Source organism: Rattus norvegicus, chromosome 13, assembly GCF_021556685.1.
Source record: "Rattus norvegicus strain SHRSP/BbbUtx chromosome 13, alternate assembly SHRSP_T2T, whole genome shotgun sequence".
Lineage (NCBI taxonomy): Eukaryota > Metazoa > Chordata > Mammalia > Rodentia > Muridae > Rattus > Rattus norvegicus.
In genome coordinates, this window is record NC_141546.1 from 65,093,515 (window position 1) to 65,120,278 (window position 26,764).

General features: G+C 42.3%; 2 protein-coding genes across 10 annotated transcripts in view; one reads left to right on the top strand and one right to left on the bottom strand.

Annotated features, from left to right (window-relative positions):
• Tpr (translocated promoter region, nuclear basket protein) overlaps window positions 1-355 on the top strand; it is a 63,326-nt gene extending 62,971 nt beyond the window's left edge. The window contains exon 51 of one of the 2 annotated variants that reach the window (XM_087580833.1): window positions 159-355. In XM_087580833.1, the coding sequence (XP_087436959.1) occupies window positions 159-214 (56 nt within the window). In that variant the 3' untranslated portion in view covers window positions 215-355. 2 annotated transcript variants of the gene reach the window in all.
• On the bottom strand, window positions 114-17,239 carry Prg4 (proteoglycan 4). 8 transcript variants are annotated; one of them, NM_001105962.4, is given in 13 exon segments: window positions 114-501; window positions 1,186-1,311; window positions 1,656-1,856; window positions 2,400-2,556; window positions 2,818-2,954; window positions 4,047-4,124; window positions 4,708-7,131; window positions 8,290-8,409; window positions 8,956-9,099; window positions 11,475-11,594; window positions 13,004-13,126; window positions 16,532-16,634; window positions 16,944-17,031. In NM_001105962.4, coding segments are annotated over 12 exon segments (3,804 nt in total). In that variant the 5' UTR covers window positions 16,608-16,634; window positions 16,944-17,031; the 3' UTR covers window positions 114-403.
• Window positions 17,240-26,764: the final 9,525 nt, after the last annotated feature.

The window sequence follows — 26,764 nt, forward strand, 5'->3', positions numbered from 1 at the left end:
GTATTTTCACATTCTCCAAAATAACTCATTAGATTGTATTAACATCGTAAATGTAGTATCGCATTTACAATAATTATCAGTCAACATGGAGAATATCTTTTTATAGCCATATCTTAGATATTTCTTCTGAACATGAATTTTATTATTTCCTTCTACAGGTATAAGCCATGCAATGGGAGGAAGAGGAGGAATAAATAGAGGGAATATTAATTAAGGGATCTATGAACTGTGACACTTGTGAATAAGATTGGCGAATCTGTTTTAATATAATTGTCAAGTTGAGAAGTGTTTTGTATTTAAATAGGTATGCTCATTTCAACATTCTTTATTAATAAAATGTATTTCAATGTCAAAAGGTATCACTGTTTTCTTCATTTCATTTCATTCTTCTTTGCCAGTCAGGTTAAGGACAGTTGTACCAGACTCTGGAGAGGGTCTGCCCTGAGCGCGTGGTGATTGCTCTTGCTGTTCTAGTAGGCACATCGATGTTATAGTATTGATCTAAACAGAAAAGAAAACGTCCTTGTCATTAAAAAGAAAGTAAAACATTGAAGTTTATATTGAGTACTGTATTCAAAGTCAGTATTTCAATATCAAAAATGGATTTCATTAATTTTCTGACAAAAATTGATTTGAGTGATGGAGTGAATAATCTTTCAGCATCCTTCAGGTAATATTAGGTTCAACTTTTTGAAATAAGTATTTTTTAAAAAATAGTTAATTTAAAAGATGATTCATTTTGGCTTTAACCATTTTTAAAATATTCTTAGGAATTCCTATTATAGAATGAATCATGGGCAGAATAATTTAGATAACTGGTCTTTCCAAAGTTAAGTATCCTGGGCAGTAAACTTTACTTAATAAAACTGGGTTCTGTGAACGTCACGAACACCTTGTAGACTGTAATAATACTTGCCATCTTTAGAGTCACCTGGGATAGCAGCAAATACTGTCTCTCCATACAGTTTCCTCTGATGTCCTAACGATGCAGTAGAACTGGTCTGCACTCCCTCCAGTTAAATAAAGTCAGTGCAGCGGTCTCTCCCTTCAGTGAGTAAGCACTGAAGTTGGGTTTCTTACTTGCAGTCATTATTTTACAACTGCTGTTTGCACTTAAATTACATCTGTGCTCCCTCAGGTATGATCAACTTGAAGTTCACAAAACTGTCCAATTAATTAACTTACCTTTGGAAAAGGCGTAGTAATCATAGCCGTCAGGTTTTCTAATGTTGGGCAGTGTTATCGCGGAAGTAACGACATTTGGGAACCCTCTCCACAGTGTGCTCACTTTGACTTCATTGTGGAGGAAGCCTGCGGGCAGAAAGGTTTGAGTTTACAACCTTAGAGCTACACAAACCTAGGTTTTGAGTTTGTTCTCTGCCAAGAACTCACACCTCACTTTTAGGGCTGTCCTGAGGGATACAGGTTTGTGTATTGTGCTTGTTGTCTGCTATAATTAGCAGGCTTGAATAATCTGCTTTCTTTACCAACAAAGAATTGATCTTGTTTATTACTCAGTAAGGCCAGTGGATTTGTTTTACCTCAATAAGAGTAAAGTGTTAGTACTTTTATGGCCGATATTTACATTTAATAAGGGTGACTTCGTAAGAAATTATTAATCTTCGTGATCGCATTCTTGACATGGGGAAAATTACCTTTGTCTTGATAAGAGGCTTTGATGGGCACCGAGTAATGGATCCTGAAGGTGTGTGTCTGGAAAGGTCCAACAGCACGCTCAAAGCGGCGCCTCCTGACCTGTGCTGCCTGCCCATACACTGAGTAGTTGATGGCAGGCTGCCTCCCTGTGCACTTCCTCACGGGCTCCTGTTTGTAAGTGTACTGCTGGATGTTGCCACCTGTTACACAGGAGAAAAGGCCCACGTTAATCCCCCTGGAAAGGAATGCACCACAATTGCCTTCAATTGTTTATCTTTGGTTGTTCACAAATATATGTTTAATAATGACTATTGTTAATGCTGTCCTTGAAATATAGTAATAACTAAGACCTGAAATATGTGTTGAAACAAATAAACCCAACAAACTGCATTCTTTATGTTCGTGATCTGAAAGTCCAGATGTTTTATGGTTCACATTGCAGGAGATCTAAATATTTCATATGGTGTGCGATATTTAGTCATTAAAGCTATTCAATTCTTGCCATTAAGAATACCTTTTTGATAGTAAACCTAGCAATTAAAAAGGGGCAGTGCGGAGTGGGGCTGGAGAGATGGCTCAGTGGTTCAATTCCCAGCAACCACATGGTGGCTCACAACCATCTGTAGTGGGATCTGATGCCCTCTTCTGGTGTGGGTGAAGACAGCTACAGTGTACTCATAAATAAATAGCTTTTTTAAAAGACTTAAAAAATAGTGTCACATTGACAATCGTGTAATACATACCTCTCTTGAAGAAGTACACAGATTCAGGTCTGTCCTTGTACTTGGCTATTGAAAGAGCAGCCACTATCTTCCCTGTTAGTCCTCCAAAGCCTTTGACAATTAGTTTAGGATACCCAGCATCCATTACATCGTTGGTAAAGCGCCAGTACTGAGAATCCTGGTTGTTTAAAGGAGAAAATGATGTTAAAGTTTTTGTAAGCATGTTTCTGGAATTCATTCTCATATTTAAATGTAGGGAGAACAAAATAAGTTGGTTGAATTTGAATAAGCAGATCATAAATAGTATCAAACTGTCATTTTTCAGGAGAACAAGCTGTCATTTCTGAGTTGAAGGTTTAGATGATGCTATGATGAGTGCAAGTGCGTGGGTTTTTGATTTTTTGTTTGTTTTTTTTTTCCTAAACAGTATTTGTGTTACCTTAAAGAAGAAAGTTTTTCCTTCACAGTTACATCTAGTAAAAACCGTGTCAATGGGAGAGGGAATACCCCAGACTTCAGTGATTCTGCGTGGTGGAGATGGTGGTCTGAATGGGTTCAGCATCCAGAAATAATGACCTAGAAATTAAAGAGGCTTGTCAGTCTGCAGTCTGAATACTAGTATCTATGTCCCCACAGAGAAGGAAAACAAACGTAAGGGTTATAAAAAAAAATGGAGTCAATGTGTAAAGAAATGCCTGGATGTGGAGCCAGGTGAAAAAGAGAAAATTGTGTATTCCTAAGATATTTCTTAGATTCAGAAGATAGCAAGAGATATTTTGAGATAGTTTAGTTTCTAGTTTTAATTTTTTTAATTGAACTTTTGAGGTTTTGAGACCATCCGTATACCAGGCCAGCCTTGAACTCGGATCCACCTACCTCCACCTCCTGGGTGGTGGGATTAAGGGAGTGCTACCACACCCACCTTGATTTTAATTTGATTTTTTTTTATTTATTCGTATCTGGGTTTGCAGGGTCATGGGACAGCTTGTGGGAGTTGGTTCTCTCCTCCCTAAGTGTAGGTCTCAGTGGGAGTCAGTTTCTCCTGCTGTGGTGTAGGTATCAAAGGTCAATACAGGCCACCAGACTTGACAGTCACTCCGCTGTCCCCTTGAGTCAGTTCATTTCCCACCTTTCCTAAAAAGATCTTTTTGCCTTTGTGACTTAGAGCTCTCTGGGTTTCAGTGTTTTTGCTACATAAAATTGTAGTTATAACTTAATGACTAGTACAATCTATTGAACCTTTACTGTGTATAATTTTTTGTTGTTCATTTTGAATATATGTTCTAAGAAGACTAAAATAACTAAGTCCCTGGGAAATTTACTTAATACTCTGGAACTCTGAATCAAAAAAAGTACAGCAACTTTTCTTACCTCACAGTGGAGGGATAATTTTCTAAGAAAATTGGTCAGGGAATGCAAATCTCTAATACTTGAAATTGAACTTTGAAATCAAATTTAACTTGAAATTGAAACTTTGAAATCCTATCAACACACATGCACACACTCACACACAGGCCATACACACATGCACAAGGAAACCTTAAGAGATAACAAATCAAGCTCTCATTCACTGTAGGATCACACAGTTCAGTTAGTACCTTCTGACTTTGTTCTCAGGAAATGCCAACACAAGGCAAGGAGAAGCAGGTTTATATAGTCATAACTCACCTCGAAATGCAACTAACGTCCCGTTGCGCAGAGTGGTCAGTCCATCCACTGGCTTACCATTGCATATATTGGTCTCATCTAAAATCAACCAAAAAATGGATATAAAACAGGAGGAAGAAATCAACGAAAGACTTAATATAGAACAGAAGGAGAAAAGCAATTTGTTCTTTTCAGATCCTTGTAGAATTCAGTTTCCTGGCTACCCTTTTAAGATCTAGTAAGGAGAAAAGGAAATGAGTCCTTAGTTAAATAGTTTCGCTTACCTAACATAATACCACTCAGGAATGTTACATAGAAATTATAGTGAACTGGAAGAAGCCAGGTTATATGATCTTCATGTATATAAGGTATTAGACACTGATGTCTTCAGTCACTGAGAAAAGGAAATTCTCTTTGCATTTTACTCTCTAAAGGATAAAGTCCTACCTAAATTACCTTGACATTCTCTACCCCATTTCTGCTCCCAACAGGCATGTCTGGAGTTAGCCAACAGTAAATTTCTGATGCTAATTACTACTCAGTCTCCTAGATAGTCAGTATTCTACGATTACTCTTAATCTACATACCTGTAAGGAAGCTATAATCAAGCTTAGTAAGTTCACGAGTTAGCGATAATGAATCTCAGTAGAGATACCAGAACAGGAACGTAACTGACTCTCACCTGAAAACATGGGATGGATGTTAATGCCTGGATTGAGTCTCTCAACCAAGAGATCGGTTCCTGGAACAGCAGTGGGGGATAGCACAGGGGGCCTGGGAATCAGAGGTTTTTCTCCTTCACCTCCATCTGCATCTTCATGAGCTGGATTCACTTCAGCTGTTTCAGAGTTTGGAGTTTGTTTAGGGACGGTGGTGGTTGGCAGCATGACTTCTAGAGGAGTGGTATTCTGTTCAGACATTGTTGAAGTCTTAAGAGGAGATGGTGTGGTTTTTGGTTTTCTCCCTTTTGGTGTCTTTGGCTTTTTGGTAGAGGTGGGCTTCTTGGGCGCTTTGGTTGGCTTTTTGGTAGAGGCGGGCTTCTTGGGCGCTTTGGTTGGTTTCTGAGGTTTTAGGGTTGTCTTAGAAGCATCAGAACCTTCCAATGCAGGAGTTGTTAAAGTTGTTTCTTCTGGTTTGCTCTGAATCTCTTCTGTTGGAGCAGTTACTTTGGCTGCAAGAGTTGTAGCTTTCAGAGTAGTCATTTGGGGTGATGTGGTATCTTGAGCTGTAGACGTTATTCGAGTGGTGGTACTTGCTCTTGGTTCAGTAGTCTCTTCCGGTATGATTGTTGTCTCTGTTGTTGTCTTAGGGGTTACTGTTGTTGTAGTTTGGGTTGTGTCTTTTTCTGTTGTCTTCTCTTTAGCAGTTGTCATTTCAGGCTTGCTTACCTCAGGAGTCTCAGTTGGTACAGTGGGTTCCTTGGGATTATTTTCAAGAGCCTTTGGTGTGGGTGCCTCAGCAAGCTCAGCTATTAATTCATCGGATGTCTCGGGGTTGCTGGGTTCAGGCTCCTCGGGGAGGGTGAGTTCAGGCTCCTTGGGGAGGGTGGGTTCAGGTTCCTTGGGGTTAGTAGATGTGGGCTCCTTAGGGGTGGTGAGTTCAGGCTTCTTGGTGGTGGTGGGTGCAGGCTCTTTGGGAGTGGTAGGAGCTGGTTCTTTGGGGGTGGTAGGAACTGGCTCCTTGGGGATGGTGAGTTCAGGCTTCTTGGTGGTGGGAGCTGGCTCCTTAGGGGTGGTGGGAGCTGGCTCCTTAGGGGTGGTGGGTTCAGGCTCTTTGGGGGTGGGAGCTGGCTCCTTAGGGGTAGTAAGAGCTGGCTCCTTGGGGGTGGTGGGAGCTGGCTCCTTAGGGGTAGTGGGAGCAGGCTCCTTGGGGGTGGTGGGAGCTGGCTCCTTGGGGGTAGTGGGAGCTGGCTCCTTGGGGGTAGTGGGAGCTGGCTCCTTGGGGGTAGTGGAAGCTGGCTCCTTGGGGGTGGTGGGAACTGGCTCCTTGGGGGTGGTGGGAGCTGGCTCCTTGGGGGTGGTGGGAGCTGGCTCCTTAGGGGTAGTAGGAGCAGGCTCCTTGGGGGTGGTGGGAGCTGGCTCCTTAGGGGTGGTGGGAGCTGGCTCCTTAGGGGTGGTGGGAACTGGCTCCTTGGGGGTGGTGGGAGCTGGCTCCTTGGGGGTGGTGGGAGCTGGTTCCTTGGGGGTGGTGGATTCAGGCTCCTTAGGGGTGGTGGGAGCTGGCTCCTTGGGGGTGGTGGGAGCTGGCTCCTTAGGGGTATTGGGAGCTGGCTCCTTGGGGGTGGTGGGAGCTGGCTCCTTGGGGGTGGTGGGAGCTGGCTCCTTAGGTGTGGTGGGTTCAGGCTTCTTGGTGGTGGGAGCTGGCTCCTTGGGGGTGGTGGGAGCTGGCTCCTTAGGGGTGGTGGGAGCTGGCTCCTTGGGGGTGGTAGGAGCTGGCTCCTTAGGGGTGGTGGGAGCTGGCTCCTTAGGGGTGGTGGGAGCTGACTCCTTAGGGGTGGTGGGTTCAGGCTCCTTGGGGGTGGTGGGAGCTGGCTCCTTGGGGGTGGTGGGAGCTGGCTTCTTGGTGGTGGGAGCTGGTTCTTTGGGAGTGGTGAGTTCAGGCTCCTTAGGGGTGGTGGGAGCTGGCTCCTTGGAGGTGGGTTCAGGCCCCTTGGTAGTGGTAGGAACAGGTTCCTTGGTTGTAGTTACAGGCTTCTTGGTGGTAGTGGGAGCTGAGTTCTTGGGAGTTGTAGATGTGGGTTCAACGTCTTTAGCAGATGTGTTCTCTGCACTCCGTGTCTCTTTAGCTGAAGTAGTCTTCTCTTTTTTACTGGCGGAAGACTGTTTATTTGTTTCAGTGGTCTCCTTTGTTTCAACTGTTGTCTCTTTATTGGAAGTTGAAGATGCCTCTTTGGAAGTCTCAGAATTAGGTGCAAGACTGGGTTTAGGAGTTACTGGTTTTGCCGCTGTAGTCTTGGGAGATGCGGTGACTTTGTTGTGTGGAGTAGGAGGGTCAGGAGGTGGGGTAAGCTTGGGCTCACCATTGTCCAGACCACTTCCAGCTTCATCCACGACTGGTGGTTCTGGATTAGGTTTCTTTTTCGGGGTGTTTTTCTTGTTATCTTTTACTAGAGAAAAAAATAAAATCTTGTTATTTTGAAGTGTCAGCTTGAAGTCATCAATGTGGTCAGTGACATGAATGTCTGTCTATCTTTTCCTCTCACTTGGTCCACACATGCCACCCACCCCCGTTCTATAATCAGTGTTGTCCCCCTTTCCTAGAAACATAACTCCGACCTCTGACAGCTTCCTTACACTAACTCCTACAAAGGCTTCTACTGAGGACTTGCTTCGAGTCTTTGCAACTGACTAGTTTCTGCTGAACCTAGTTGCAATCTATAGGGCTATGAGTTGCTCCTTTTCAACCACGTGGTTAAACTCAATAGTTCTCAGGACATAGGCAATCAGAATGTCAAGGCAGTAGATTCTATTTAAAATCCCCTAAAAACTACCCTTTAAGGTAAACTCAAAGTGCCTTTCACTGATAGAAATTCTGTTTAGCAAATTTGTATTGCAATTCCATCAAAAGCAGGATTCTTGCAGTGACTTGAAGTTTGACTGTTTGGCTAGTAGACTGAAGAATATTTCAGAGAAACTACTATCTCAAGGGAAATGTTCCTCAAAATTCTAGTACTTACTAGAGCAATAATATGTTTTAGAATTTCAGGAAATACAAATAACAGATCATACAGAATCTCTTTTCAGGAAAAAAAATAGCATATTCTTTAACTTGCAGAGAGAAGTGCAACAGATATGATTTTAAAATAGGAAAATAATAAAGAGCAAAGTAACAGGAATGATAATCTTTCCTTTGTCTGGAGGCTTAAGAGACTGTCAAAGATTAATGTTGGGAAGGCACTGTATAAGTTTATGTTAAATAAAATCATAGAAGGAAAAGCAAAAGCTGTGGGCAGAGAGGGAAGAGAAGGAGACAGTGATCAGATAGACAGGAATGGCAGCAGGACTATCATAAGCTCGCCAGTACTGCCCTGTGTTTCTACAGTTACAGCATCCTCGACTCCCTTGCTGCGAAGAGTTACTTGGCTGCTTACCACTGACTGATTCTCTGTAAGGTCTTTTGGGCACTTTTTAACCTGAGTGTTTCCATAGTTACAGACTCCCCAAATATTGAAATCTCAAGTTGTTCCGTGAACACACATTACTTTTTGAAAAATTCTTGTTAACATGGCATTGATAGAGTCTTTGATCTTTATCAATGCTCAAACCTTTTGGGTTCTTCTGTAATTCTCTATTAGCTGAATTTTTGGAAGACTTGATTTTCCGAATAGTTGAAGAGGAGGAAGAGGAGGAGGAGGAGGACTCTTGATTTTCAGAAACAGAATGTTCTATAAATCAAATAAAAAGTTTGATCACACCAACTGTGATTTAGAGCAAAACAAAGCAAAAAAAGAACTGCTGGTCCACATACAACAAGGAATGCTGAAAGCTGGTCTTCGAGCATTGGAGCATGCTGTCACTTTATGGGTAACGCAACTCCTTGCTTTGTAAAGCTGTCAGCTAAGAGCAAGGCATCTTAATTCATCACATGCTAACAGCAGAACTTTCTCCTGACTTTGCAACACCTGCTAAAGTTTACACAATCTAATTCTGTGAAAAACAGAGGGAAAAAAAAAACTAAGTTTTCATTTTTTCAATGAGATTTGCCTCTTCTGAGAAGAAGTTCCATGCTGGGTTTGATAAATAAGGGCTATAAATATCCCAAGGGATTCTATTTTGGCTTAGATTTTTTAACTTAAAGCAAGTAAACAAAAAAATATGAGGAGGGCTTCATGACTCAAAAGATGACTCTTTGAGGATATTCTTACGAATAGTCCACCTACAGGTTATTTCAGTTATGAAATCTCCTGTAGTGATGGCTGTCATCTTCCTACCTTCTGTTATTTCCTCAGACTCTACAACTTTCTTAGTCTTCTTTTTTGGTGATTTGGGTGAACGTTTGGTGGTTGATTTGATGGTGCGAGACGCTCCTGGAGGCGGGGGTGCAGTCTTTGGAGGTGGTGATGTGGGATTATGCACTGAGGCCAAGCAAGACAGACTGATTAGCATCCAGTTTAGAGTCATCAGCAGTGCTAACTGAAAAGGATGGATTCATGTGGCTTCAATCAAGAGGCCATACTGATAAATGTTCATATAGAGCAGCTGTAGCCCAACGCAAGTATCCAATAATTCTGGGGACACATTGCTCTAAACTAGTGATTCTCAAACTGGAAAATTACGATAGAAAAGAGTCCTACGAGGTCAACACTCTAAATGCTAGTTGTAGGCTTCTGGGTGTCTACCTCTTTGACCTTGGAATAGAGGCCAAACTATTGAACATTTTCCCGGCTTTAAGTGAGATGGGTATCCAACATTTCTAAAGAGGAATGCCCACCGGAAACAAGCTGTAATTCTGTGAGCTTCATCTATCTTGCCACTGTGCCACAATTACAAAAACAATGCTGCATGGGGATGACGGGAAAAATCATGCACTAGTCCATCATAATGATTATATTTTTCCTGTTTCGTGTGAACTTAGGTCACACAATGCCAGTTTGCCTTGGTTATTATAAAAGGTATGTGGGCATGTTTTGAAGATTTCACACTCCCAGACATTATGCTTTTCCACAGATGTGTTACCCAAGTTAACACATACTAGTGGTTTGACCTCAGTCTTCTTTGCCTTTTATTTCTCCCTCCTTTCCCCCTCCCCAACTCCTCAGCTTCTAAGAGGAAGCCTGGGGCAGCCCTTGGAATCAGAAAAAAGGAGAGGGACTTGAAAGAGAAGAAAACAGCAGTGGAGATGGGAAAGAGGAACGGATACGGACGGTCGGTACATAGATACACCCTGATGCCCCGCCTTCCCTTCAGAAGCCTTCCTGTTTCCAGGAACTGGACACTGTACCTCGCCCTCTTTCTCCTCCCCCTTCACAAAACGCCAAGTTGAGTAACAGCTCTGCCGGGTACTAGTTCATGACTGTGGCCAAAACAGATAACCTTTTAGGCTTCTCTCTGTACCCACGCTGGGAAGCGATTGGATTGCTCTGACTCCTGCCAGTTCTCGAAGCGTTGTGATTTTTAGATAGATCCCAATAACGAGAACCTGCAGCAGCCCTGAAACAACTTAGCAGTAACTTAGCTAGTTTAAATGAAGTTCTGAAGCTCTGGAGAATTCTTTCATTTCCACTCGGGACCCTGACTATCTTCATGAAGTCTGAATGAAGCTGACTTACACGGCCTCGGTTCCCCCAAGTCCTACCTCAGCTCGGTTATACTTCAGAAGCACAGGGTACCGGGAGTATTTAGGGTGACGGTCTCTCTGTGCGGCGTCACCCAATCTTCTTCCCGACCCATCCTCTGCCAGAATAACTTCTTCGGATATTTGGGAGGTAGGGTGTTGTTTGGTTTGGTTTGCTTTTGACTTGTCTCATGGCCAAAATAATTGTCAAGGGAGTGAGGAAATATAAATCCCCATCATGGTGCCTTCTGAAAGCTGCAGGAGCGCTGCACTCTGGAGTTTTGAAATAAGGGTGTTGTCTCTAGTATTTTTAGATTACTTCCTGCTAAAATATTGAGCAGCTAGGAAACCGCCCTCAACTCCGCTGATTAAGTTTCCACTGTTCTAAAAATAAAAAAAATCTAGGAGGCACAACCTAACTTTAAAAAAAAAAAAATGGTCAAATTATGCAAGCAATCTTACTACCTCAGTTTTGCCTCCACGGATACTCATATTTTGACAAAGAATGGTTAAGAACAAACACTGGAGAAGAAGGCATTCTATCCCTTTATTTAAAAAAAAAAAAAAAGCGGGGAGAGGGGAGTTATACTGTGAGAGTATTTTTTCAAGGTTTAATGGCCAGCGATGGTTTAAATAAGATGGCCCCTGTCCCTTTGATTGACTTGGTCATTCACCAGCTTTGTGTAGAGACTGCTGAAGGGACAGGAGGGACAGGAAGGAGCATATGACTAATTAACTCAGGTGCCAACTTTTTAGCAGCATCACCTGCAAAGCTTGTGACTAGTTTATAGGAAGATGCTAGAAGCCTTTAAATATATACTCATACATTAAAGCTCAAAGCACAGAGCTCTAAGGACAGCTGATTTGGGGAAGTCAGTCCCATTATGTGGGGACAAGCTTTCTACTGTAAAGGGGTCACCTTGGAGATAAAAGGATGTACACCCAGCCCATGTGCCCCATGCTAGTGAACCAGAGGTCTTGGTGCTTCTAGAGCCTTTGTGAGGCTCCTGTCGGAAGATGTTTTCTTTAATTGGTCTTTGTGAAACAAAAGTATTACAAAGCTGCTTGTCCATTAGTAAAATCAAGAACTCAGGTGTGTGTTAGCCGTCTGTGGAGCCAAGGCATGGACTGGACTGGCTACACTGAGCAGCGCCGCCTCCGTGTCCTGGTTCTTACCTTCTTCGCAGAAGCTGTTGTAGTCTGCACAGCATTTGCCATACTGTTTACACTGGGAGTCACAGTCACACTCCCTCCCTCGTGCGAAGGACTCGAAGCAGCGTCCTTTGCAGGAGAGCTCTGCCCGGGGCAAAACAGATATCGTGGATTCTTAGTCACAAAGCAATGCTTACAGATCTTGTAGCACTTCTCATCTGACAGATGACAGAGTCCCAAGGCTGGGGCACTTCTAAGTCTCCTATTTGGAATTTGGAGCACACACATCATCAACTGCGAAAGACTAACTTTAAAGGATGATGTCCGGGGTTGGGGATTTAGCTCAGTGGTAGAGCACTTGCCTAGCAAGCGCAAGGCCCTGGGTTCGGTCCCCAGCTCCGAAAAAAAAAAAAAAACTTATAAAGGATGATGTCCAAATAGAGACAGCCTAAGTCAGGGAAGAAGTTTGAGCCCGGGGCTGCCTGAGTCTCATACATGTGTAGACACTATAGGAAACTAGAAGATAGTTGTATGGCAAACCGCCCCGAGGTCCTTTATTCTCCCCATTTTATCTATACCATTTATCTATACCTTTATCTACACCTCTGATCCATTTCTTTGTAATAAATTTGTGCTAATTGAATCTTCATATCTTAAAACAACATATCCCAAGAAACTAGTTGAGCAGACCAGTACTCAGGTCAAAAATCACTTAACAATGCAGAGACTCTTAAAAAACGATAACTTTGGCATAGAAAAAGATTGAAAGATTGCAGTTAATCCCATGGTGTGAACTGTGGTGATGCGAGGCCTGCTTGTTACAGAAAGAACCTTGGTGAGGAGCGTGATGGTTCCCAAAGCCTGCCTGAACCCCCCAACATATACACTGTACCACACTAGGGTTACCATCTCCATATGCAAATTATAATGCAAATAGAACTTTTGCAGATTTTAGTTATAGCTTTTATACATTGAATAGTATACTTGTCTGAATCTATTACAAGAAATGGCTTAGATTTTGTTCAATAGTAATACCACTCATAATATAGAACTTTGGGGCTTTGAAATTAATCATTTAGGCCTGGTATTCTCTTGATCTTTAAAATATTCTCTTTAGGTAATTTAGAAACACATTTACTACCAAAAGTTTAAATAGCGTACGTCAAAGTTCTATGCTTATTGATCCTTTTGATGAAACCTTTTGAAAGGCTCATCTCTAAGCAACCAAAACTCAACATTCAATGGAGAAGTACACCTTCCTTTTTACTTGATACCTACCTAGTCACAGTACTACATCTTTACTTCAGACATTTCCAATGCAGTCAACACATATGTGCAAATGACAAATGCCCAGGCTTCCATTCACTACCCCAGTAATCAGAAGCCTTGAAACCATCCGTAGGTATGTACAGTGAACTTCAACATTTATGCAAGGAAAGGAAAGGCACTTAAACAGAGGAGGCCGGAGGGAGGAAGAACAGAGCTGCAAAGAGGTACAAAAGCAGGCTCAGGACAGCGGACTCGACAGACCACGCCCAGCTCTTGGAACATACCTGTAGTGCAGACTCTCTTGAAATCAGGACAGCACTCCATGTAGTGTTGGCAGTTATAATCACAGTTGCAGGTGGCGTCTCTAGAATACCCTTCCCCACATCTCCCTGCACAACTTGATATATCTAAAACCATACAATACTAGGGTAAAGACAACCAAACCATTGAGAACAGGAGACACCTAGTAAGGAGGACAAAGCCACCAGAGAAGGGGAGCTTTACCCACTGGGCAGTGCTGGGGACAGTGCACAGTGGCGGACATAGCTGGTGTTTGGGCGAGCCTTTATGTGGCCTTAGTGATGCCGTTTTAGTCTCCACTGAGCTGGGAGACACCTTTGAAAGTCAAGCTAAGTAGTGCTTGCGTGCAGAGTGGTAACTCTGAGGGAAGAGCGGCAGTTATAGCTGTGGAGATCGCTCTCGTGATCACTAGTGGCCATATTTTGTACCACAGTATGCCAGGTACTGAGTCATATGTTCTCTCCAAGACTTACGAAAATGTTTCTAAAATGTATGGCTAGCCCTAGCTAAGGTAAAAACAATGGCACAGGCCAGCCATGGTAGCACATGCCTTTAATGCTATCACATGCCTTTAATGCTAGCACTCGGCAGGCAGAGGTTACGGATCTCTGTGACTTTGGGGCCAATCTGATCTATAGATCAAATTCCAGAATAGTCAGAGCTACACAGAGAAACCCTGTCTTGGGAAAAAAAAAGATAAGATAAATTTTAATAAGTTCTCCAATGACACAATAAGTTACTGAATGTGTATATTTGTGTGATTATGCATATAGATATATGTATATGCATATAGATATACATATCGACTATTATCAATTAGTAGATATCGACTAATATGTATCCATTATTTGTGCATCCCATTTACTCTCATAAGTGCCTCACAGGATAATCAATTATATAATTATCCTAAACAAATAGCCCATTTTGACCTCGAACTCACATATCTGAATTTGAAGCAGGATCCTTCACTAATTCCTCTCACTCTCAATCATGAAGTTATAGCAGGCTAACTGGGCCAGCCCAGAACCAGTGCCCAGCACAGACCTAAGCGTTGTCTTTCGGGAAGACTGAGAAAGACCTCTTGAAATAGAATCTGGGTGTGGATATAAAGGTCATGAACTTAGTGTTTTGGGACAAGCAAACAATAATGGTGGGATGGAATAATTACCCTGAAATATTTCTAAACACCACTTGGCAGATAACACTGCAAAATGCCCTCCCCAAAAGATAACAACAGGACTGTAGCAAAGGATTCCACCTCTGGAATGTTCCAGTCCACAGGTAGATGTTGAAATGCACTGAAAAAGTCTCAAGAGAATGCAGGAAGGTTTAAGTCTTAATACATACACACACAATAGAGAGCAGGATAACTTTCAGGATGACTGCTTACATACATATGTGCACAATACATACAAAAATGCATATATAGTGTATGTATATAAATACATATATTATATATAAAGGGGAAAGAATGAGGTTGAGAGAGCAGGAGAAGCAGACAAAACAACATCAAAAGATTATGCCTTTACACTTAGCAAATGTCTAGAACAATCCACTTATTTTCCATAGGTGGGTCTGTTATAGCCTTAAGTTTATTGCTATTTCTTAAACCACTAGATGAGCAAGGGAGCAAGCATGTGTGTGTGTGTGTGTGTGTGTGTGCATGTGTGCATGTGTGCATGCATGTGTGTGTGTCTGTGTGCATGCATGTGTGTGTCTGTCTGTCTGTGTGCATGCATGTGTGTGTGTCTGTGTGTGCATGTGTGTGTGTATGTGTGTGTGTGTGTTACATGCATGTGTACATGCATATGTGGAGGCCAGAGGACTGTGTCTGCTTTCCTCTGTGTTCGTGCTCCACCTTTTCCTGGGCGAGGATGTCTCACTGATTCTGGAGCCTGCCATTGGAGTTAGTCTGCTTGATCAGTGAGCTCCAGGATCGCCTGTTGTGGCTTCCAGAGCTCGGGCTGCAGACAGTACTGCTGCACCTAGCTTTTCACTGGGTGCTGGGGATCTGAACTCCAGTCCTCCTGCTTGTGTGTTGGACAGTTTACCCCCAAACCATCATCTCCCAGCCCCACGGATTGTCATATTAACTTTCATTAACCTTCAACAAATAAGCATTGTTTCACAAAGAAAGCATTTCTTAGGAAACAGCCATGTCGAGAATCTTATACCACACAAGAAGGGTCTGAGACAGGGGACTGTGGCCATCATTCCTAACTTGGCCTTTATGTTTGGGTTCTGTGGTTCTCCACCTTGTTTTATCTGCGTGCTCCTGAAACCATGATCAAGCAAGCTGTCATCTGCTGTGCTCTGATTCTATGAGAACTTTAGACATTTTACCAGAAATAAATATATATTTTAAAAATAAAACATCACTGTAATAATTAAGGATATTCATCTTCCTTCTCTCATGTGAGTTTGCCAAAAGGAAGACATCACAGTGAACTAAAGACACACAATGCTATGCTAAGTAACTTAAGCCTCACACTGTCCGCGCTCTCCACCACGGCTGGCTGAGTGTACAGCAGGCTCTCTAAATAGCAGTTTACCCAGGACTGGCTCGGAGGGACTGCACTTTGCAATATGAGAATGGCATTCAGATATTTAAAGCCCAGAATAGGGTGAGTATTCCCTGCAAGGAAGAGAGAGCACTTCAGGCTAATAAAATTCCATTTGAAATAAATGTGTGTTATAAGATGCTATCTATGTCAACAGGATGCTAAAGTAATGATTTATTACTTTATAATGCTTTAAAATGATTTATTTGATGAAACGGTTAAATTTGTCAACATGCCTAGTAATATTAAAGATATGGTAGTAATATATATAGGCTTATAAAATGTGAACCTTTTCTTTATAAACTTCCTGGGTCAACATATAAATATTTCCTTATCCTATCAAAGGAATGCTTGTGGCTTGTTAAATCTTATCTCTTGTGATTGCTTCAGTAGCTCATGCCTAAATATAGAATGATACAGAGAACATATGTCTGTCTGCCCCTCCCTCCACAGACATGACATGCTAACTTGTGAGCCAATCCATATTTTACAGGCAAAATACATACAAAGATACTATCATAATGAAATCACTTTGTATGCTAACTTAAAACGCTCATAAAACATTTTCTATTTTAAAAAATTTGTCAACATACCACCAAAACCTGTTATTTAAATATTAATTTTTTTCATTTCTTTTGATGGTGTCGTGTATCTCCAGCATAATTTTATTATGTAAATGTCTGTATTTTATTTTTTAATTCAGGCAAAAATCTAAGGGAACAGAGGAGGGACATTTTTTTTTTCCTCAAAACTCGGAACTCCTTCAAAGCTCTCACAACACAAAGGGAAAGATGAGTATTCCAAAACACACAAATGCACTGCAGGCATTTCAAGTTTAGAGGCTGCAAATTGAAATGCATATGCTTAGGAATATATTGTTTTTGCTGCCCTAAGCCAACTGGGTGCTTAACAGCAATGATTGAATAGAGGCGTTTTTGATGCTGAAGTTACCTTGAGATGAAACTTGTTGAATCAGGAAAACAGGAAGCAGCATCGACAAGCAGATGGGAAGTATTTTCCACCCCATGGTTGTTCTTGGATGCAACGCCCTTGCCTGAGATAAAATAAAAGCACCAGAAACCTGCCCTTTAATCTCACCACTAAATAATGCGTCTGTTGTGCACAGCAGTCAGAAACGATCAAAATGTAATTCAGTAACCAGCCACTCCGTTCTTAGAACAAAAGCTATGGGCATTCAGCTTGAATTCCTGAGAAAGCCGTTGCTCTGTTTACTATAATTAAAAAAAATAAAACAAAAAACAAAAAACAAGCCACCTCAATTAAATTACCAACCACTATAATACCGCGGAATAATAGCAGAAAACCGGCTTATTTTAGAACATGTAGAGTAGTCTGTACTCACAGGGCGAGGCTTAAATCATGTCCTGGAGAGAAAAATGTGCAGCTTCAATAAAATCGAGTTTAGTGATAGCGGTGGAGTTGTCTTTCCAACTTTCCAACTTAGCTCAGTATAAATTAATAGGCTTCCAACAGGCATCTCATGTAAGTATGATTCTTTTCAAAACTTTCTAACTACTGTTCTTTGTCAAGCACACTTAATGAAGCCACGCTTAACTCTACAAAAAGCAGATTAACTCACTTACCTGTCAAAGGAGAGATGAGTTTGCCCAGCGTGCTGGAAGTCTTATATAGCAGTGCAAATGGGTTGGGATGAACCAATTAGTCCAAAGGTTAGGCAAAATCAACAGTGACAACCTATGAAATCAAGCTTTCCTCATTTGTTGGCTGGGGGCCCAGACGACTAGACTTAGGCAACATCTGGAAAACACTTCCATTAAGAAAAATGACTACTACAAAATAAAGTTAGATTTATTGGCCAAAACACATTTCTAATTTCTAAGTGAAGTGAACAAATTGTTCTGAGATGGTAAACCATTCTGGAAGCCTTTGAGTAGCGTGCAAAGCAGCAACTCGAAGCTCCTGAAGCTCGCCCTGTGTCTTCCTTCTTGGCAGTTAAATCCAGTAAGGTGCTTCAGATCCATCTCTAAATGATAGCATGGGATGAGAAAGATCAAGAACTTATAGCAATAATGTAAGATCATGCAGCTGCTGCTTCCTCCCCCTTTTCCTCCTCCTCTTCCTCCTCCTCTTCCTCCTCCCCTTCCTCCTCCTCCCCCTCCTCTCCCTTCCTTCTTTGAATTCTCATTTCTGTAGAACATAGAAAAAAGGTGCTCCCCATTCACCAAAGGTAAGGTGTCCACACACTGGGGTTCAGACTTCATTACCATGGAAAAGCTTGCATCAAAACACTGTTGAAAAGCTTTCACATGGACACCAGCCTGTAGTCCCATCCACTCTCTCTGGAGGCTGAGGCAAGAGACTCACAAGCCTAGGCACTGGAGACCAGACTGAACATCACAGTCGGACTCTGTGTCAAAAACAAAAACAAAACATAAAATTAAAACTGCATTTTCCATGGTCCTTTTATTTAAAACCAGCAGTGTTTAAAAAAGGTCTTTTAAGTTCCTAGTGTAGTTTCCCTGCCTGAGGAAGTGTAAACCAGCAACCTTTCAGCTCAGCTGGAAGTTTTAATCCATTTTTGTATGAAATGTTCTTGTTCACATTGTTCTCTTCTAGGTCTTGGGACCTTCCAAACACTTGCTCATGTCAATCCAAGTCTGATTTAGGATAACAGTCAACAACTGTAATGTACTATATTGCTATTATCTGTCCATTTGTCTCTGAACACCAGCAGACATTGACTTCCTGAAGAATCTATCTGAAGTCTACTGCCAACATACGGCCTAGTGCTTCACCAAGATTGTGTGTGTGTGTACAAGACATGTTTGGTGAGGCAAACTGTTCTAGCCTTCATTTTGCCATCTACAATATATTTAGTAGATGTTGCATTTAGTGATCACACAATGCCTTTAAGTAGACATATCATCATCTATATCTTATAAATAAGAAGAAAAATGACTAACAAAGAATGTGACTGTCCTCAGAACCAAGATCCGAACCCATGACTTTGCATCTGAGTCCCCTCCTCTTTCTATAATATCCCGTGCTTGAGTAAACGCATCACTTCAGTAGGTAACCACTGTATTATATTTTAATCCTTATTTACTTATGTGTACTTCTCAGATGAATATATACAGAGAGAGGCTGTCTGCTCATCCCTCTGGCAACACCTCAGAATCCACAGTTAATTCCCTTTAGCTTCTGCCGTACAGACGGTCTGGGCAAATCAGTCGCAGCTGATAAGACTGAGAGGAAGAATTCGAACCTCATTGGATCAGTGTTTCTTTCTCTTGGAGACTTGGAGTTAGGATACAGAGATTATAGATAGGTCCTTCTGCCCATAGAGATCTGTGATGTGTAGATTTCTGCTCATGTTCTAAAGAAAGTTCTCCAGACAAAAATGACGTGAATGATTGAAGTAGCTACAGGGAAAGAGTTCCAGAACATGAATACATCTTGTTCTATAGGCTCAACTTCCTGTTGTATATTTACAGTAAATTTTTCCTTTGGAGCTGGGGTTAAGGAAGGTTTTTGCTACTTTAAATCATTAATAAATTCATATCATGTACATAAAAGACCTTGTTGGATGAAATTAACCTATCTTGGTTCTTAGACTTACCAAATACCAGAGTATTTGGTAAGGAAACAAGAGTAAGATCTAGATTGTGCTTCAGTATAGGCCTTTTAAACTATCTGTTTCATAATCTCCCTTCTTCATATGAATTCAACATTGGTGAGTAATCACATGGGGGGCTTCCTGCCTGTGCGCTCACATGAAGGCTAGAGGAAGACATCATGTGTTTTGCTCAGTGTCTTTTATTCCCCTGAGACAGGTCTCTCATTAAACCTGAGCTTAACTAGAGGTCAGCAAGCCCCGGAGACTCTTCTGCTTCTGGTACCTGTAGAATCCGGGTGACAGGCTTAGAGACGATGAAGCCCAGCTGTTCACGTGGACATTGGCCATTTCAGCTTGCATCTTTGTGTTTATACGGCAAATGTTCTTACCCATTATGCTATCTGTCACCAGCAAATGATGTTTTAAAATTAACTGGATACAGGGGCTGGGGATTTAGCTCAGTGGTAGAGCGCTTACCTAGGAAGCACAAGGCCCTGGGTTCGGTCCCCAGCTCCTAAAAAAAAGAACCAAAAAAAAAAAAAAATAACTGGATACCATGTCCTTGTTTCTAAGTTCAAATTCTGAGCTGCTGGAACTGACAAAGAAAACACATACACATACATATGCATAACCAGTGTAAGCTATTACTTTAAACATATCCGTTAATGTATTGTTATTGATACCTTAATTTTCCAGATGTGTCAGAAAGAATGAGAAATGATTAAATGCCAAGATTAGATTTCTCTCACTCCATTTGCCTTCGATTCAGCTAATTTTCTTGGATAACGAGACTATCTAAGTTAAGTTTCCCTCAGAGTGGGGAAACATTTCATCTATGGACTCTGCTTTTACGTTCTGTGAGCTTTGATAGCTGTCTTTGTTACACGGCAATTGTCCTACTGCATTTTAAGATTTCCCTTTGACATGTCATCCCTCGCTAAAAGCATTTTTCTAAAGTTTATTTCAATCTCATCTCGTTGGAACACAGTTATCTCAGGATTGGTTTTGATGTGGAGGGCTGGGAAGTGGGAAGTAAAAGCAACGGACAGAACATATATGACACGGGATCATATCCCTCCTCCAAGGGCTGCTTTCCGCATGGGTTCCCTTCTGAGCATCAGTTTCTACAGTCACAGGAGGGAATTCAGTGACACCCTCTGAGGACAGTCAGAGGGGGTTCTGAGGGTTAGATTATCTCAGAACACGCTGCCCCTTCTATTCAGTCTGTTATGTCTTCATTCGAACTGTTAGCTGTCACCTTGTCTGTAGCCAGCCTGTCTGTGCCTCGTGGCTTTCCTCCACTTTTCCACCTCTTTGATGTGCTTTCTTCCAGCAGTAGCCCAGGAAAAACCGCAGCATGCCAGGGGAAAACTACAGATGCCAGCTTGTCTTCACTGCCACATTTTGTGTGTGTGCTACATCAGTGTCTTCTTGAGGCGAAATAACTCCTTCCCTCTCAGATAGAATAGCATCTACACTTGGGGGCTGCTTCTGTCTCTTCTGTTAAGGCATCGTCACACACTAGGAAGGAGCGTGTGTGTGTGTGTGTGTGTGTGTGTGTGTTCTTGTTGTTGTTATTTGTGTGTATGTATGTATGTGTGGTATGGTGTGTGTGTGTGTTCTTGTTGTTGTTATTTGTGTGTATGTATGTATGTATGTGTGGTGTGGGGGGGTGGCATGTGTGGTGTATGTGTATAATAGGATGTATGTGTGTGTATGTGTGTGTGCATGTGTGTAGTGTGATTTGTGTGTATGTACGTGTGTGTGGTATGGTGTGTGTGTGGCGGCATGTGTGGTGTATGTGTATAGTAGTGTGGGGGGGTGGGTTTGTGTGTGTACTGTGGTGTTATGTGTTTGTGTATATATGTGTGCATAGTATGGTGTATGTATGTGTGTGTGTGTAGTGTGGTGTTATTTGTTTGTGTGTTTATGTGTGTGTAGTATGGTGTTTGTGTAGCATAGTGTCTGTGTGTGTATGTAGTAGGGTGTGTGTTTATGTTTGGTATGGTGTTATATGTTTTTTGTGTGTCTGTGTGTGTGTGTGTGTGTAGTATGGTGTGTGTATGTGGTGGTGCGTGTATGTGTGTATGTATGTGTGTGTGTGCACATGTACGTACTCATATGTGTATTTTCCTGGATATTTGACCAGAAGTCTAACCATTAGCTCAGTAAAGGTGTTACTACATTTGTTCTGGGGTTGTCGTCTCAATTCTGTTCATCTTTTCTAGCTGTGCCTAGGGACTACAACCCAGCTTCCCGTTCCAGGAGATGTGACCTCATAGTTGGTGTTCTTGATGAAATACCAGTAGGAATGATTTGCACAATTTCCGTCTGTTTCCTAACAAGAAATACTTGCCCAGTTTCCTCCTTTTCTCCTTTCTTATACATTGGGTGGTGGACACTAGAGAACAGCTGTGGCCATGCCAAAAAAAACAAAAAACAAAAAACACTCAGTTGTCCATTATCTACTTTTCTGCAAAGTCCATTTTATTTGAATAAATTTAATGAAAGTTCTAAACTATTCTAAAACAACATTATAATGTAGAAATAATAAATCCCAGTGTTTACGAAAATTAGAATTGTATTCAACACAACGCTGTTAAAGACTGGCTGGTGATAATGTGCCGACACAGAGAATGGAGATTAAAAACTGTTTACTGCAGAGGTCAAGACTGAGCTTGCAGAAGATGCTAAGAGTCCGTAAAAAGCGGTGCAAAACTCATGATTGAGCTGAGTAAGGGCCCAGAACATAAGGACAAGACCCATGCTGAGGCCTTCCGTACTGATGAATGAACACATGTGCATGAATAAAAATGATTGAACTTCTAGGAATAAATAGTTTATGCGTTGAGTTAGTTGATTCAATCATTTTCTCTTTTCTTTTCACGTTTCAAAAACGATTTCTTTCTTTTTATGAGTATGGGTGCTTTGCTCACATGTATGTCTGTGCGCCATGAGCAGGCCTGGTACAGGGGGGTCAGAGGGCATCAGATCCCCGGGAACTGGAGTTATAGAAGGCTGTGAGCTCACGTGTGTGCTAGAAAGTAAACCTGGATCCTCTATAAAAGCAGCAAGGGCTCATAACCACAGAGCCATCTCTCCAGCCCCCTTGTGTCTTATTTTTGTGAGAAGAAATCTCACTCTGTAGCCCACACTGACCTAGATCAACCAGGTAACTCAGACTGGGTTTTAGCTTGCAGTGATCTTGCTGCCTCTGGGCACTGGGATGAAAAGCATCGGGCTTCACTTATTCAGTTTTGATGAACAAATATCAAGTAGTGATTACACATACCGACCCCAGGAGTAGTCTCTGGAGACATTTGCATGCAAGAGAAAACCTCCGGTTTCTAAGATCTCCTAGACAGGTCAGAAATAAACAAACAGTTCAAATACTGTGGCTGGACAAGGCCACTTGATCAACAGCTGACTTTGGGCTTTGGCACAGGTAAAAACCATTGTCTGAATCTCAGTTACAAAATTCAGTTCCCTACAATTCTTTGACTTGTCTAGACCTTAGCTTCCTGATCTTTTGTAAAGGGGTAGCAATAATTCCCGTTACTGTTTGGCTTTGTAGAGACACGTGAAAGATGAGACAGAATTACCCTGACTCTGATGAAATCCTTCATAAAACATGTTTGGGGTTGTGAGCATTGTTCTAGAACTTTTACACAGCGGCTGTGGACACTCAAGTACGAACTCCACCTGAGGAATTCCTTGCAGACGACAGACATGTAAGTAGAAGTCTGAAGGCTCCTAGGTTAGGATCAAGCGCAGTAGCCAAACACCACAAGAAGAGGGACAATTATAGCTTCTTCCTTCATTCTTCTCACTCTTTATTCCATGATAATCTGGCTTTTTTCATGGAACACAGCTTTGGGAGATGAGAAACAAATGGCCTTACAGTCATAGAGGCTCTCCCTAGTGACCTGCACTGCTCCACGGCATATGCTTGTGATCTCGCTAAGCAGCCTTGTGGTCTTAAGGCAATATCACTACCATTAAATCTAGTTTGCATTTTCAGCTGCGGTATAGAAAGGTTAAATATCTTGTTCAAGCTCATGAAGCCAAGCTATGAAATGGTATTTTAGCTGAGACCTGTGTCCCTAAAGCTTATGACTTTAACCAAGTTACTGCCGTTATGCTACAACATGTGGCCCCATCTTCTTTGTTCTCCTGCACAACTATATTATGGATCTTTACAACGGTACCTCATCTCTCAATCTCCATCTTTCCCAGTATAGTGTGAGGAAGCCAGAGGAGGGCACTGGGTGGCCTGCTGCTGGAGTTTCCAGAGATTGTATGCTGCTTGATATGGTGTTGCAATCCAACTCTAGTCCACTGGAAGGGCAGTGAGAGCTGTTACTGCTAAAGCTCTCCAGCCCGGGGAGAATGATTATCTTTTGTCCATTTTCTACATTTGTTTTCAAAGCTTCTAATAGACCTTACACTGTCTTGGCTCTGCTTTCTATTCTATATCCTTCCAGCTCTGTTCAAGTCCACATCTCTTGGATTCTAGACACATCGAGGAGACATACTAAAATGTGTAACAGCTCAGACAAAAACATCACAAACCGATTTCTCAGTAGCCCACGACATGAGTCATTCCCACAGAGCCATGGAAGTGAGTGAGGTGCTGTAACTCAGAGTGACACACACTCGAGAGCTGGGAAACTCAGAGGGTGGGAGCAAAGCTGGGCAGGGTTGAAGGCCCACAGCTAGGTGGGACAGGAGGAGAGACTCTCAAGAGGCACTCGGTGAGTCATCCTGAGACTGAAACACCAGGCTCTTCAAAGCGACTGAGGACAGCAAGATTCTGGCTGATTTTAGGCATTGCATAATGATCACCTTAACATCACTTTCCCTGCACTGATGGGTAATTCCTCTGGAAGGCAGGGCATTCAGAGTGAAGCTCCTCTATGAAGACTTTAAAAAAGTATATCCAGCAATCCCTCCCTTTAACCTTTTTTGGGATTTCTTGGGATACTGGACTCAGTGGGATGTTTGTATCCCACTCAATAAATGTGAGCCAAATGAGTTCATAAGCAAACGTTACTGCCAATGCTCGAATTTCCCTCGCCTCTCCCTTGGACTGAGGATCAGGACCTTGGTATTGGTGAACCAATTGGTTCTTTGTGTGTGACATTTTAGTTCTCAAGGTTGAAGGAATGGGGAAAACACATGGGCTATTTGTTTGCTCGTTTGCATTCTGCATTTTGTGTGAGGGGATCCCTTCCAGAAAGGGCACCTGCTGGTAGTGGGCAGATTCTCTTTTCTCAAGTTCGAAGAAGCATCTGACAAGCTATGTTCTTGCTAGGGGAGAATTCAAGGTCACAAACACACACTCAAGAAGTGTATTCCAGCTGGCCCTTTGTGTCACAGGCCTGAAGCCCCAGCCTCAGAAGTCTGAGGCAGGAAGATCACAACTGAAATCTATATTGAGAGCCTGTCTGAAAGGTAAAAGGTAGGGATCGGGCTGGAGAGATTGCGCAGTGGTTAGGAGCACTGACTGCTCTCGGACGACCTGGGTTGGGTTCCCAGTAGCCACATGATGTTTCACAGCTCTCTGTAGCTCCAGTTCCAGGGGATCCTATGTCTGGTCACTGTGGATATCAGGCACCCATGTGGTGCACAAGTATACATGCAGACCTCACACATAAAACAAATTATGTATATATAGTAAGGGATGGAGAGATGGCTTAGCCATGAAAGGCTAGGCTCATGACCAAAAATAAATAGGACAAAGTGAATAGAAGAGAGAGCAAGATACAGTTCTCTTGGTGGTGGGGTATTTATCAATTGAGGCGTGGTTTAATTCCCAGTGCTGAAGCAGGAGAAAGGGGTCCTGTTCTAAGTTTTGAACAACATTTCCACTCAAATCAACACGAATAGAGGGCCAGCTAGGTACCCTAACTGATGCAAAGTAAGCATAAATTCAAACAATTCCGTTATCCTCTTTTGACAAGTAAAGACCCATGCCCGAAACTTTCAATAGCTTTCTCTGTGAAGATGCTAGGAACAAGATTTTAATGCACATTCATCTCGAAAGATGTTTCTCTTACTGCTGTTTTTCAGTTGATAACACTGAATCACTACATAGACCTAATAAAGTTTGGGGGCAATTTACTTTTTTTCTTTCTGTTTATTTTTTTTGCTTTAAAAAGAGGCTATATCCGCCTCCTTTTCCCCTGTGTTGTCATGATCCAGTAGAACAAAAACAACTGTAAAACTACGTAAAGAGGAGCGTCCATCTAAAATCTCACTCTCCTGAACCAGGAGGTTGTGATTCCAGCACTGGGCAGGCTCTGGGTTCAAGACCAGGCTGGCTGGCCAACCGATTCCGGGACATCCAGGCTTGCACAGAGAAACCCTTGAACTGTGCAACAGATAATACTTGTGATACTGAGGGAGCCTGGAGGCCATCATGGGCTTTGATATGCTGATAGACTGCACAGGTAGTCATAGGCTCCTTCAGTCATAGGTAAAGACATGCCTCATTTTGGTAGATGGGAGCCAGTTTCATAAGTTTCTGAGCAATTCTGGCTTTTTATCTAACTGCCAGAAATCCTCCTCTAGTCCAGGCTGAGCTCACAGGACTACAGCTTTATGGAGTCTGAGGAACTGGAGTTTCCTCTGGACCTGACACTACCATGACTCAAACCATACTCAAACATTTTCTTCCAAATTTCATCCTTAAACCTACTTGTTATCCTTAAACCGGACTTGCATTTTTCGTTTCTCACTCTTGAATTGGTTAACTGGTTTCAGTTCCCATAACTGTCTTGTTAATTATCTCATAAGTCCACATGTAGTTGAAACACCATGACGTAGAGCCAGCTGTGGTGGCATCCATCTGTAATCTCAGTACTTGGGAGACTGAGGCAAGAAACTGGCCTTGAGTTTGAGGCCAGACTGGACAAGATAGTGAGTTCCAAGGCAGCCTATATTATAGAACGAGATCTGGCCTCAAAAATAACAGTAATGATATAGTTGGGCCGGGACTATATTTGATGGATTGCTTGCCACAAGTCATAAAGCCTTGGATCCGTCCATCACATAAACCAAGTGTGGGAGAGCATACTTGTACTAACAGCTCTTGGCAGGTGGGAGCAGTTCAAGTTCAAGGTTATCTTTGCTACATAGAATAAAGGCCATCCTGAGCTGCATGAGACTATTAGGTCTCATGTACCCAGAAATTAGCGCAAGCTGAACTATAAAAGGATTTCTGATGGGTAGAGGATAGATTAAAATCCAGCATTCCTCCGGAACTTGTGAAACTGGTTTCCTTCTGCCAAAAGGAGTCATTTCCTGTGGGACAGAATGACCCGGGGTTACAGAGGAAGGGTCAAGAGATCTTCAACCCTGATACCTCAATCATGAGAATGGCAAATGTTTGCCTACCTCCCCCCTCCCAACCTGGAGCCATAAAGTCGGCTCTCTCCCACCATCAACCCTAGTAAGAGTTTATTACCCGGTTGGTCATCAGGTCACTCCTTGTTTGATCCTACAAGGCCTTTTTCTCCCAAACCCTACAGCTCCTCAGTATACAGATGAAGAATCTTCCAACACCCTCGCCCCAGCCAATGGTA

Bases quoted from the DNA above. Each gene is read 5' to 3' on its own strand.
- Prg4 (XM_087580183.1), bottom strand. From the start codon at position 16,607: ATGGGGTGGAAAATACTTCCCATCTGCTTGTCGATGCTGCTTCCTGTT. The intron at 11,595-13,003 runs GTATGTTCCAAG...TGCCCCGGGCAG, and splicing joins CAAGAGAGTCTGCACTACAG to AGCTCTCCTGCAAAGGACGC. The intron at 502-1,185 runs GTAAGTTAATTA...TTTTCTGTTTAG, and splicing joins TTACTACGCCTTTTCCAAAG to ATCAATACTATAACATCGAT.